The 13,074-nt window shown below is 34.4% G+C and overlaps 1 protein-coding gene across 24 annotated transcripts in view; it reads left to right on the top strand.

Moving 5' to 3' along the window:
- SOX6 (SRY-box transcription factor 6) overlaps window positions 1–13,074 on the top strand; it is a 368,911-nt gene that overhangs the window by 28,948 nt on the left and 326,889 nt on the right. For 21 of the 24 annotated variants that reach the window (XM_036325513.1, XM_036325515.1, XM_036325527.1 and 18 more), the window contains exon 2: window positions 12,316–12,556. In XM_036325513.1, coding sequence (XP_036181406.1) covers window positions 12,320–12,556 — 237 coding nt within the window. In that variant the 5' untranslated portion in view covers window positions 12,316–12,319. Of the gene's footprint in view, window positions 1–6,976; window positions 7,045–12,315; window positions 12,557–12,764; window positions 12,866–13,074 lie in introns of those variants that run through there. The other 3 variants (XM_036325507.1, XM_036325523.1, XM_036325522.1) reach the window with 3 other exon arrangements.

Genomic DNA, 13,074 nt, shown 5'->3' with positions numbered 1-13,074 from the left:
TTTGGAAATGAAAAATGGTGTGAAACAAAAAATATGTCTCAACATTTAAAATTTCAGGCCAGGTATTATTCATTCATCAGGGCAATTGTTTCTCCCAAAGAAAAGCGAATAGTTAAGCTTGGAAAGGTATTGGTGAATTTCATAGGATATAGTAGCTTAGACTTTTTATTTATTGTCAAATTAATTCAAGCACTGATAACTATTCTAGTATACTGAAGTGCTGCTTCGGTTTAAAAATTAATTCTGAGGATATGGGTATAGACTCTAAATTCTTGGACTGCTTTGGTTGAAAATAGAGGAAATAGGTTAATTGCAGGAGGTCTGATACCCAGAGCCCAGAACTCTGTTATCATTAGGAATACAATATTTAGCAGCAGATGCTGTATGCTTTGGTCTCTTCTATATAAACAGTAATTCCCTCTCATTACCTACCCCTTTTGGGAAGTAGTAGCCTATATATTTTACTCTGTGGGCATGGTCGTAGTCACTGGTCCACTCAGTGTTAGGTCACAGGTTACCACTAGTTCATGAAACTTTTATTTATTGTGATTTGTAAAAATTCAGAATCTCTTCTTTTTAAAATAATTATTTTGTTTTGAGTAAAATTTTCTGTAAAGTGTTGTTTTTAAAAGAAGAAGTTAGCATTCATTTAATACCTACTAAATACTAAGTACTTAAACATATGTTAATTTAACCTTTACAGCAACTCTTCAAGGAATACGTGTTGCCTCTAATTTTACAGATAGGGATATGGAGGCTCAGAGAGTTAAGTAACTCCTCAGGTTCACAGATCTAATAAATGAGAAGCCTAGGTTTAAATCCCTCCTCCAAACCTTTCCACTACACCACAGTTTTCCTTCTGGCAGTAGATTCTGTGAAGATTGGTAGCAGTTTTCCAGTTCTAGGCACCATGGGTGCCAATAAATGATTTACTTTCGAAGTAATGTAAAAAAAAAAAAGTCAATAGATTAGACATGATAATTGTAAATGTTTTTGAATTTTGGGAACTTGTGAGGTGGTGCTTACATCAGAAGTAAAAACAGAACTGGAGAAATGATGCAGGATTCTTTCCCACAACATGCTTGGGAAAACTAGGAGCTTGGTGGCTTGGTAGGTGTGTCTGTAAGGTACTAGGTAAAGAATAGTTATACTTGCCTTTTATAATGGCAACTCAGATAACTCTGTGCAGTAATTAGTGGAAATAATTGATTTCTCATGTTCTAGTAGAGCTGTTTATGATAATATACTAGTACTACTAGCAAATGCAAGTGAGAAGGCAAATAGCTATAAGGAAGGAAGGAGTGGTGGAAGTAGTGAGGGAGAAATACAAGATAGCAGCACTTTAGTTTTTTTTGTGTGTGTGAAAGTGGACTGCTTGGTGTTTACCAAAAAATGTGAAATATTGGGTTGACAGTGAAACCTTTCTTCATCTTTCACAGACAATTTATAAAAATGCATGCCCTTGTGTATGGGCCTTTTCTATTACTTCCCCCCAGAAGTTAGGGTGTATGTAATGTTATATGGTAGTCAGATTTTAAGAGAATATCTAAGTTACTCTGCATTTCCTGAAATGAACTCTAGACAAGTGGTGTGTTAAATATATACTGCTCAGGTACCTCATCTTGTTTTCCCTGAAGGCTGTCCTCACATTTACTTTTGTAGTGAAACAGCTTCAGTTGTACCTGAGGCTTCTTTTGTGGCTTCTCTGGTAAGAGCTAGAATTTAGAAATTGGATCTCATACTTCTCTGGACCTTGAAATAAAGGGGCAGTGACACCCTTATCTTATCTCACAATCATCTGTAAAGAATATAATTAAATGTTGATCATTTAGGCTAACCAGAAAAAGCATGGTAGGGAAAGCATGGATAGTTAAAATCCAACAAATATTTGTAATAAAATTTATGGTATAAAAACTAAAGCCACCTGACTAGCATGGTTCAGTGGTTGAGCATCAACCTAGGGGATCAGGCCTAAGCTGGCAGTCAGACATTCCTCTGGCAGCCTGAGAGCCCTGTGGGATGTCCGACCAATGGCTTAGGCCCATGGGGAGCGGGCCTAAGCTGTTAGTCGGACATCCCAAGTGCTGCTGCGGAGGTGGGAGAGGCTCCCGCCACCACTGCTGCGCTGGCCAGCCAAGAGTGGGCTTCTGACTGAGCGGCGCTCCCCCTGTGGAAGCACACTGACCACCAAGGGGGCAGCTCCTCTGTTGAGCGTCTGCCCCCTGGTAGTCAGTGCCCATCATAGCGACCTGTCATTCTGCCTTTAGGGTCAATTTGCATATTACCCTTTTATTATATAGGATAGTGATGCCATATATTTAAAAAAGATATGTAAACTAGTATACATTAATTGTTGAATAAGTGGTATAAAAATAATTTTCAGAGCACTTATTAGATGTGATTAGGAGAAGGGTGGATCATAGCTACCTGGAATATTCTCAGTTGGTTTCCTAGTGATATGAAAGCAAGGTGAGGGAAGTACGGCAAGGAAAAGGCTGGGAGGTAGTAATAAATGAAGTCTGAGTATATCAGTCTAGTTAGAGTAAAAGGTTAAAGTGTAGACTACTAGCAGATAAATTTGGAATGATTGGTGGGATTTGGATGGAGAGCTTTCAATGCCAGAGTTAGGAGTTTGGACATGTTTTGGTCATCAGGGAAGAGCTGCTGACTTTTCTTGATCTGATAAAGGGAGTGTTTGTAAGCTTGATTTGGAGAGTGGAGATACTGAAATTAGAAAACCCAGGTTAAAGTCTGTTGTAAGAGTCTAGGTATGAGTGTAATAAAGTCCTGTATAAGGTATTATGAGTATGATAAAATGTATTAGCTTAAGAAACATTAAGGAAGAGTTGATGAAGCTCAGTGACAGGCTAGCAGTGGGGATCAAAGATTAAAAAGAGATGGATATGGTGTTCATGTTTTGCTGTTGGATGATTCTGAGAATGATGCTCTTCTGAATGTGAATGAATGAGGGAGGGTGTTGAGGAAAATAATGATGCATCTAATTTTAAGTTTGTTGAGTATGATATAGCAAAGTACATCTTGGTATAAATATCTAGCAGTCATTTGAGGACTGTTGTATTACAAGGAAATGAGAGAGAGATCAGTGTTGGGGATATAGATGTAAAAATGAAATGACTTAGAAGTTAAGGAATGAGATGTTTGGTAGAAAGAATATACAGAAAGAATAATGTTTAGGTTGGTAGCATTAACATGTAAGTAGTATTTCTGTGATTATCTATTCATCTTAATTTTAAAATATAAGCTAATTTGCACACCTCTTCTCTCCAATTTTCCCCTTCTCTTTCTTTCCAGTATTATTGATGGTCTGCAATGTGGTGTGCACTGTGTCAGGTACTGGGCACCCAGTAATGAACAAGACAGACATGATCCCTGTTCTCATGGAACATATAGAATAAGCTTCTTTTTATATATAAAATGAAATCTTTTTAAGTTTTTTATTTTTCTTCCACTTACTATATGCTTATGATATTATCTCTGCAAGCCTCTCTGGATCTGGAAGACATTCTCTGACAACAGGTTTCCATTTTTATTTTCTTCCTGATACTTTTTTATTATTATTGTATTGTAACAAATATTATGTAGGAACATAATTTTAGGAATGTATTAAGTTGTTCATCATTGAAGTTAAAAGAAGCACTGATTATACCCCCTTTACTGGGAAGTTTTTATTGTGTCAAGCTTATAACGAGGATCCCTTGAAAAAAAAAACTTTGTTACATTACTTGAAAGTTGGCAAGGTCAAGAAAAAATCTTTTCTTAAATGATGTGAAATTTACCTCAAATCACCATAAGACTTCCAACTAGAGATTGGACTTTCCCTTTTTTCCTGTTCCTCCCATCCTTATTCTGCTTCTGATTTAACCACACGGTCAATCCAGTGTTTTCATACAACCTTTTCTCCTAAAAAATAACTCTTCCCTAACTAATTGGAAGAATAAAAGAACAGGATTGCAATGTGAGAGTGATTGGCCATTTCAGATTTGTAAAGGATGAACGCATCATTCTAAGGAATGATCTATCCAACTGCAAATGTCTGAATTTATACATGTAGGTTCAAGCTCAAGGGAATCATATGTTGTTGATGGTCCCTAATTCATTCCACTTTTACTCTGTTGCAGTTCTTCCTGCTCTCCCTTAACAGATTCATTTTTTGGTTAGAGAATTTTAAATGATATTATTTAAAACAGAGGTATCAGGTAAAAATGGAATATTAGGCATTAGCTTGTAAGTATGGTGTACTTTTCTGATAAAAATAAGGCATTATTAATGAAAGAAGAAAATCCCTATGTTATGAGTGTTTTGAGAATGGGAAGGATAGTTTTTGATACATTGGAAGAAAGATGTACATATGAGTGTTTAAAATTTTGAGTTAATTTTGTTTGATTGGATCAACATTTATATTTATAACTTAGGAATCTTCAAGGTATGGAAGAAGAATGTGGAATTTTCAGTGCTTTAATACTAACCAAGCTTTGGTTAATCGAAATCACTTTGATAGCGAGCCAATCTAGTCACCAAGTTTGGATGAAAATTCCAGATATGGAGTATCTCAGTAATAGTTGTGGACATGTATCCTACTCTTGGTTATTTTTTTAAACTTGGATAAAGATGCTACATCGATTTTGTGAGGTAAATTTTCAACCTCAAAAATACAGGCTACTTTAGAAGATAAAAATAAAGCATAACTTTTTTCTCTTCAGGAAAAATTAAGACAAAAGCTTTTGAGGTTGGATCCAACCTGTGTATTCAACCTTCAGAAATGTTTCTAGGCTAGAAAGAAATCTCTGAAAGCATGGTTTTTCTAATGGAAGTGCTGCTGATGTACACTTAACATTATCAGCCCAAATGGCAGTGATACAATTTGCTTGCCATCTACTCTTGTTTGGAAAGTTGTGGTGCTCTTATTGGTATTTGTATTCACTTTGTATGAATTGGTCTTTCTTGTTGTTTTTCATTTTAATTTAATGTAAGACTAATAAATCGTATCGTTAAATAACATAATCATAGCATTCAGCATTAAAATGCACTCCTTTTGGGCAGAACACAGATAGATGTGTTTACTCTGCAGAGGGATTTAGATTTGATTTTTTGTTTTCTTCATGGTAATTATGTTTGCACTTTGCTGATCACTAGTTGTGCATTATTACAATGGAAGGTGACAATTTGATTGTCTTCAATTGGAGAAACAAGTAATTTTATATTCACTAAGCTGTCAGGTAACACTAACTCACAGTACTAAGAGCTCCTGGCATTGTGGCTTGGCACCTATATTTAACTGCTTTGATGCTTGTGTAACCTCTGCTGAATCAGAAATACTTTGCCTGCTGGAAATGGTTTTCAGGGTTGTACAATGAGGTTTTCATTAAGTAGACAAACTGAAAATGAACTGCAAAGCCACAGTTGTTTCTCTCCTCCCCTTCCCCTTCACCCCTCCTCCTTCACTTCCACTCTCCTTCCCTCACCCTGTTTTGTGCCCCTCCCCCTTCCTCTTCCTCCTCTTATTAGACTGGAACCTGAAATTTATACCTTATGTCATTATATACAAGAAAGGAATTGCTGGATTGCTTTGGATATAATGCCTTCTCCTCTGTCTGGAAAGTTGTGGTGCTCTGATTGGTATTTGAATTCACTGTTTATGAACTGGTCGAAAGGAGAACTCCAGAGATTAGCTTCTTTATATAATTTTGTTCATTGTCACCTTGTGTGAGCTTTCATTTTTTTTTTTTTTGAAACAATCTAGACAGTTTCATTTTTTTTTCCTGGCAGTATTAAGAAGTGGAAAATAGAGGTAAGAATGAAAAAGTATACAGTGACTTCCTACCTTTTCTTTATGAGAAGTTATTGCTCTAGTTTATAATTGTTATTAATAATTAGATAAAATATCTTGTAATTGGGCTTCCATACTAGTGTCTTTCAAGTGGGCAAAGACATGTTTGGTTTTCACTTTAGCAATTATGATTCTCATTTTGTGAGAAGAGGAAATTCAAAGTGGACGTGTATAAATAAATTCATTCTCTTATTATTTTATACGTCTTTCTTTCACTCAAGCCATAGTGAGCAAGGTCTTTCAGTTGAGTTATAAAGTCATTGTGCTTGATTAGAATCCTCCAATTTAGTGTATATTCATAGTAGCTGTTGTTTGGTTTTGCTCTTATTGTTGTGACTGATTTTGTTTATATATTTGGGGCCCGGCTTTCCAAACCAAAGATCCCAAAAGTTACCGGTAAATAAGCTGTGAGAAAAATTCAATATTATTTCTATCAGGCAAAACCTCTATCAGATAGAGGTTACATTAAATCAAGTTGTTTTGATCCTGGGAAGAAACTGGATACTCAAGAACACATGTAATAATTATAGGTTTTCCATAGGCAGTTCGGCAGGCAGGCCAGTGGTTAGGCTGGTCGCCTGCCTCTTCCAGCAGATACCAACCGATTAGACAGAGGTGATTACGTGATGTAACATTATCAGGAGAAACAATTCATGAGTCAAAGCATTCCAAGACATATGAGCTCTAGTCCAAAGAACAGTCTTAAGCTATATAAAGTGACAGCAATATTGTCAGCTAAATATAAACTCTAGAAATACAAACTTTGATGACTTGAGAAGAATCTGTTCCAGGTAATCCCTGTTTTGTAAGAACCTCAGAAGGCCTTTGGAGACAATTTTGGTGCTTTGGTGTGAAAAATTAGAAGCCTTAGATAAGCCAAATTCCATTAATTAAAGACCCTTCTTAAACATACTTCAAGGACTTCAAGCACATTTCATTTGCCTTATCTATAATGATTTGACAGCTGTCTCAAGTCAGTGAGTTTTCTTCCAACAGATATTGTCTGCATATGTTACCATATATGTTCTGAAAGAGCCACTGCAAATTTTAAAAGATTGGCTTATAACTCTTCAAGGTAGTTCTGAAAGCAGTTACCGTCTTTTTCACTAAATTTTTCTTATTAAACAGATGGAAGAAAGAGAAAAACCTGGCAGAAACCGTGGGAAGTTAGAGAGGATGCAGTGCGGGGAGAAGAGGTAGTGCCAGATAAAACAATACAAGGAATCATGAACAGCCTTTACCCAAATGAAGTAGGAAAAGTGTTAAAAGGATGTCTTCATTTTAAGTCTAGAATCAGGCTTCCTCCCTCAGCCTGCCCCCTGCCCATCTTTAAATGTAGGAATTAGAGGTATGGGGAAGTTTTAAATCATTCTTTGCCCTAGGTTGGGTGGACTGGCATCCTTTGCAGAGGTTCCTGGGTATTGCACGTTTTGGCAGCTGAATATATCTGTTACTCATGCTCCTTAAAATGAGAGACACTGTTATATTTTTGGAAAATTAATTGTTTATTTCTCAGTATCAGCTCAATTGCAGGATTAAATTAACAGTGAATTATCTGACTGAAATAAGTCTACCTTGGTAGCCTGGGGCCGAGTTGCAAAAATAAATGTGAATGTTGGTCTGAATTTTTAATATTTTATTTATGTAAACCAGCTATTAAAATGTTGTTTTGTGTTCAAAACAGGGCTCCTTTTGAATAAATGTAACACACCTAAAAAGTGAATACCATTTGGTAATAATCTTAGAAGTCATGAAAACATTTTTAAAAATCAGGTTAAAAATATTGTTCTAATAAATTCAAGGCTCCTTTCTATAGTTAAGTTCCAGGTGATAGTTTGGAGACAGATTCTTTTCAAGCAATAGTAAAGAAAAAAAGTAATTTTGAGTGGCTATGCCTTATGAGAAAGTTGTCTTAAAATAATCCTAACTTTTAAACATATACAAATGACTGTTTTTAAAAAACAGCATAAAACCAGAAAGGCTTAATGTTCTAGAAAGTATGCTTTTCTGAGATAGAGGATTTACTGTGTAGATATCTAGTCCTCCCCATCTTATAAAGTCTTAGACAAGCTAATCTTGATTTCTTGTTAAAAGATATAAAGTAAATTTACTGTCTGAGTAGGTTTTAATGGTCTAAACATTCAGATTTGATACTGGGGTTTTGGAGTAAAATAATTATCATCTTTCTAGAGATACTCCTATTAACTTCCTAGAAAACATTATCAATTACAGGAGACTATCTCTGACATTCTCATTCCCAAAAGTCCTAAGCCCTGAAGTTCTTTCCAATGGCCCGGCATCCTGGGAATTCACTTGATCTGCTGGGCAGAGACATTTCAAACTCGGGAACACATGATGAGAACTTAGTTTTATGTGTCCCAAAGATATGTAATTCTCTTTGGAGGTTTTACTTGATAATAGCTATGCCCCAGAAAACCATCTTGTTTAACCAATGTGATAAGTTGACAATGTAGTTTTTCTCTCTGATTATAATGTACTCTGTGTAGTCAATACACTGGTACCATGTGAGTGTAATTTCCTCTTTTATTTTATCTCCAGTGCACTGTATTATAAATAAACAGTTAAAAAAAAAACACCAAACAAATCTGTTGCATCTCCTTTTAAGATTGTACCACTGTAGACACTTGTTCTAGTAAAGTAGAATTGGGCACATTTGATTGCATTTAAATTTTTCATGCTTCAGCAGTTTGGCTGGGAGCACAGTAAAGAAAAATCCCATGAGCGAGGATCGTTTAGAATAATAGAACTTGATTTTGTGTATTATAGCGGCAACATTTGCGCTGCTTTAGTTAGGGTTGTGTCAGCACTTCCATTATAACCCCCTGTTTTCACGGGGTATAACTAGGGAGATTTTTTTTTAATACAAATTAAAAAAACAATTCATTTAAATGATTTTTAAGTTATAGTGCAAAAATAAAACAAAGTAAAGTCACATAGAGATTGACCATTTTTACAAGAATTTTGTTCTTTTTCCTATTAGTTATATATGGCAGCAGCTAAAGTAAGATACCATTCTAATGCATTGGGGATGGGGGGGTGTGAAAGTTTTTATAATGGAAAATTACTGATATGAGCATGAAAAATAAAAGTTAGCACTGATATGACAATGTAAAACATTAAAATGGGTATATATTTGATTTATGACTTTCTAAAGGAGAGCAGCCATGGTGCAATGGTTATAGTAAAAGCATTACCAAGAGTCTTTGCAGCTTCTAGAATTCTGTGTAGTAAAATATTTTAAAAGGGGAAGTTAAAGTAAAGAAATGAAATGAATAAGTATGTAATCAGTAAATTGCAGGACTCTTTAATAAAGTAATTGTGCAAAAAATAATCAGTAAATTGAATCAAATAATCAGTGAATCTGACTTATTTAATAAACTGTGCATTAAAATGAATTTGTGCACACTTTCCTTTTAAAAATACAAAAAACCACCACTCCAAACAAAAACTACAGCAAGACCAAATAAAAAACAAACCTGAAACAAGCCCATCAGTTTTGTCAAAAGGAAATGCCCAGAGTGGAGCAATAACTAGCTAAAAGAACAAGATCACCCTTTTCTCTGCTAACAACATATTTGAGAACTATAGTAAATACAAGAAATTTAAGTAAAATATAGTATGGAAAAGTATTCTTCTTGTCATAAAAAAGAACTTAATTCCTTTGCTAAAGGCAGGATTGCAAGTTGCGTATGCCTTCCTTGGTTATTAACCATTATTATCTTATCTTCCTCTCTCCTTGTCCCCTAATGATGGTGTGAACTGAGGCTGAACAGTCAGATTTAATATTGGCATTTCTTTTGGCAGCGTATCTTTTATTTGCAATCTTGATGCACATTCATATTTGTAGGTGCAAAATAAAAGACAAATCGTGTGATGTTATAAATAGGTAACTTTCCTGAATGGTCACTGGAGGAATCGCCACAAGGCTGTTGATGAAGTAGAGGTGAAGCCCTTCCTCACTAATTGTATTCAGCGTGTAATTTCTAAACTTCCCTCTGAATTTTGATTTTCAATTAACACTCCCCATTTGAAGATAATTTTCTATTTAATGTAATTGCAGGAAATAATTTATTGGCTGATTAAGACTGAGGGCCCAGCCTTCCTTAAGAAAACACTCTAACAAACCAGCCTTGAAACTCAACTCATGGCTTTGGACAGATTTAGTCTATTTTTACAGCTGCATGGTTGTGTTTAATTAGGATTGTGCACTATTGTTCATTGGTGCAGTTTTGCAGTTGAAATTATTCTTAAGAGACTTTTGTGTTCTGTGTCGTGATTAATTTATACTAAAGCAACAATCACAGATAATGCTATTGGAAGCAGCCAAGTCACTTTATAATAAGAGGATGTTTTTGGGGAAGCTAAAGTCCCTATGAGTTTTGGATTATGACTTTCAATTGTATTGAGCTGTTTTAAAAAGCAGCAGTAAATTCATTCTTTTGTTTTTAATGTGAATGATTACATTATTGGTACTGTCATTATCTGAACTATGAAAACATTCTTGTTGTTTATGGCAGGCTCTTGATAAACTTGCAGGACAGTTATGATTTGCCTGGTTTTATGATAGTATTTATGAGGCCAATGAAGTAAGCTCTAGAGTGATTCATGTAGACTAAGAAACATCCTTTGGTATCATTTTTCCTAAGTGTGTATACATAAGTCCATTTGTTATTATTTTTAGAAATTGGTCAAGACTATACTTATCTGATTCTTTGATATAGTGATCTTTATAGCATTTATTCTTCTCAAAGAAAATATAGACATTCTTCTGTACTTCCTTTCACCATTGTATTTTCTAGAATCAAGTCTAATAGATGAAATTTTTATATTTGTAGAATGGCTATATAAGTAGGTATCAGCAATTTAATAGGTTTCAAAGCACTTCAAAAGCCTATAATACTTTTATTTAGAACTGTGCATAATTAGATTAGCTAATCTTATCTTAATTTTTTCACTGTAGGATACTAAATCTGAGCCCCCTCATTAATTGTGAGAAATTTAGCATTAGCTGTTAAATCCTATGTGAAACATGGGCTGCTACATAAAAACTACTGTTTAAATTGGAATTAACTTAATTATTTTTCTTTGCACTTGATATTTCCTTCACTGCAATATTCATGAAAGCATGTGACAGATTTGTAAATTTAACTGTTAATCTCAGATTTCTGGACCCTTTAATCAGTATTTATTTGTCTAGAAACAGTACTAGCAAGTTAATGATTTGCTAATTTGAAAAATGCTCATGTGGTTTCCTATGTTAACTGATTTGTGCATTTTTAAAAAAATGGTATGAAATCAATTAATGTTAAAAAGCAATTAAGGTGGAGATTTTATTCCTTTCGTTACACAGCAATTTTAGAGCTAATTATGCTATAAACTAAAAATGACATAAAGTTTTAGAAAAGATGCCCAATTGCCTTTTATTTTATTTTAAAAACTTTTGGCGGTTTTATTTCTAAACATTTTGCTAAGAAAATCATCTTGATAAAGTGATATTATAAGAGTTTTGAATTCTGTTTAGTAATAATGATTTTCTGGGTGTATATGGAAGCACAGAATGGAGACCTTATGCTAAATATAGTTTACTTATAGGTACATAGATGAAATATTCAGTAATTGTTTGTGGAGTATTAAAAATATTATGCATTATAGGCATTTTACTATTTTCATACTAATGCTTTGAATCTCGTATATACTTTCTAATAAAAAATAGTAGCATAGTTATTTCATATGCTCAATTCAAATGTTATAAAATTGCCTTAAGACTAATCTAATAGTATCAGCCATTCAATCAATATGTCACTTAAAAGCTAAATTACAGCAGTTGACACAGCTTGAAGGTCTTTAGAAAAGGATCACATTGACACTAAATAGTGTTAGGCCTAGCACTCAATACAAGGTGTAAACTCAGAAGTCAGGACCAAATTTGCCTAGACTTTCATCATAGATAACCTGCCTTTTTGGTTTTATTTTCTTCTTTTGTTCCAATGTAAAGCATAAGCAAAATTTGGATATATGTACTTTCAAATCATTTTCCAAACTGGCTCATTTGCTAGTTCATTCATTCTTTCTTCTTCTTTTTTTTCCCCATTGCTAGGCAAATCAACAAAATTACTCTCAAGAAGCTTATAATCTAGTTGGGATAACTGGGGGGAATTTACACACATACATATACTATACATATTATGAAAACTTATTCCATAAACACTTTATTTATGGATTGGTAAGAGAGAAAATATGCAGCAATCATCGGGAAGAGTTTTGCGAGTTAAAATCAAAGAGGAGAAGTGGAACAGATAAGCTGAGAGTTCTTTTTTAGTGGTTTAGAGTAGATGGTAAACATCTCTGAAGTTAGAGAATTTTTCTTTTTTCTGAAATAGTCAAATGTAAGGGATTTTTTTTCATGAACAGTCCTTTTTAATTCATGCTGTTTCCTTTTTCTGCAGAAGAATGTCTTCCAAGCAAGCCACCTCTCCATTTGCCTGTTCAGCTGATGGAGAGGAAGCGATGACCCAAGATTTGACCTCAAGGGAAAAGGAAGAAGGCAGTGATCAACATGTGGCCTCCCATCTGCCTCTGCACCCTATAATGCACAACAAACCTCACTCTGAGGAGCTACCAACACTTGTCAATACCATTCAACAAGATGCTGACTGGGACAGCATTCTGTCGTCTCAGCAAAGAATGGTGAGCTTTTAAAATCTGGCCACTGTTGCTAAGTGTGTCCATTAGTATGGCCTCATTACAAACAGGTGTTTTAGAGAAAGCTCAAAATACATATCATTACAGTTCATTGTGTTGAGATCATAAAACAACAACCATATATATTATTAATATCACTCTAACTGGGGAAAAATGGAAAACGGTTTCTGATTTAGTTTTTATCCATTATTAGGTCACCTTGCCAAAAAATATTTAATTTGGGGGAAGATTTGGTTGTCATATTCTCTGAACCTCTGAATTTAAGGTGATGAAGTTGATAATACCACAAAATAGGTATGATCAAATGAAGTGTGGCTGTGTATTAATATTAAAAAATTATATTAAGCAAACATGTCTAGGGGAATGAGATTATATGGAAAATACATCTTCAGTGAGGAAGTGCAGGTATTTATCATTTTTTACAGTAATTTTTGATTTATAATTAGGATTTTTCTCACTTAAATGCCTATAGATTAATTTCAAAAGGACATACAAAGCTTCGA

Source organism: Myotis myotis, unplaced genomic scaffold (assembly GCF_014108235.1).
Source record: "Myotis myotis isolate mMyoMyo1 unplaced genomic scaffold, mMyoMyo1.p scaffold_m19_p_10, whole genome shotgun sequence".
Lineage (NCBI taxonomy): Eukaryota > Metazoa > Chordata > Mammalia > Chiroptera > Vespertilionidae > Myotis > Myotis myotis.
This window is presented reverse-complemented; position numbering and strand designations above follow the sequence as displayed.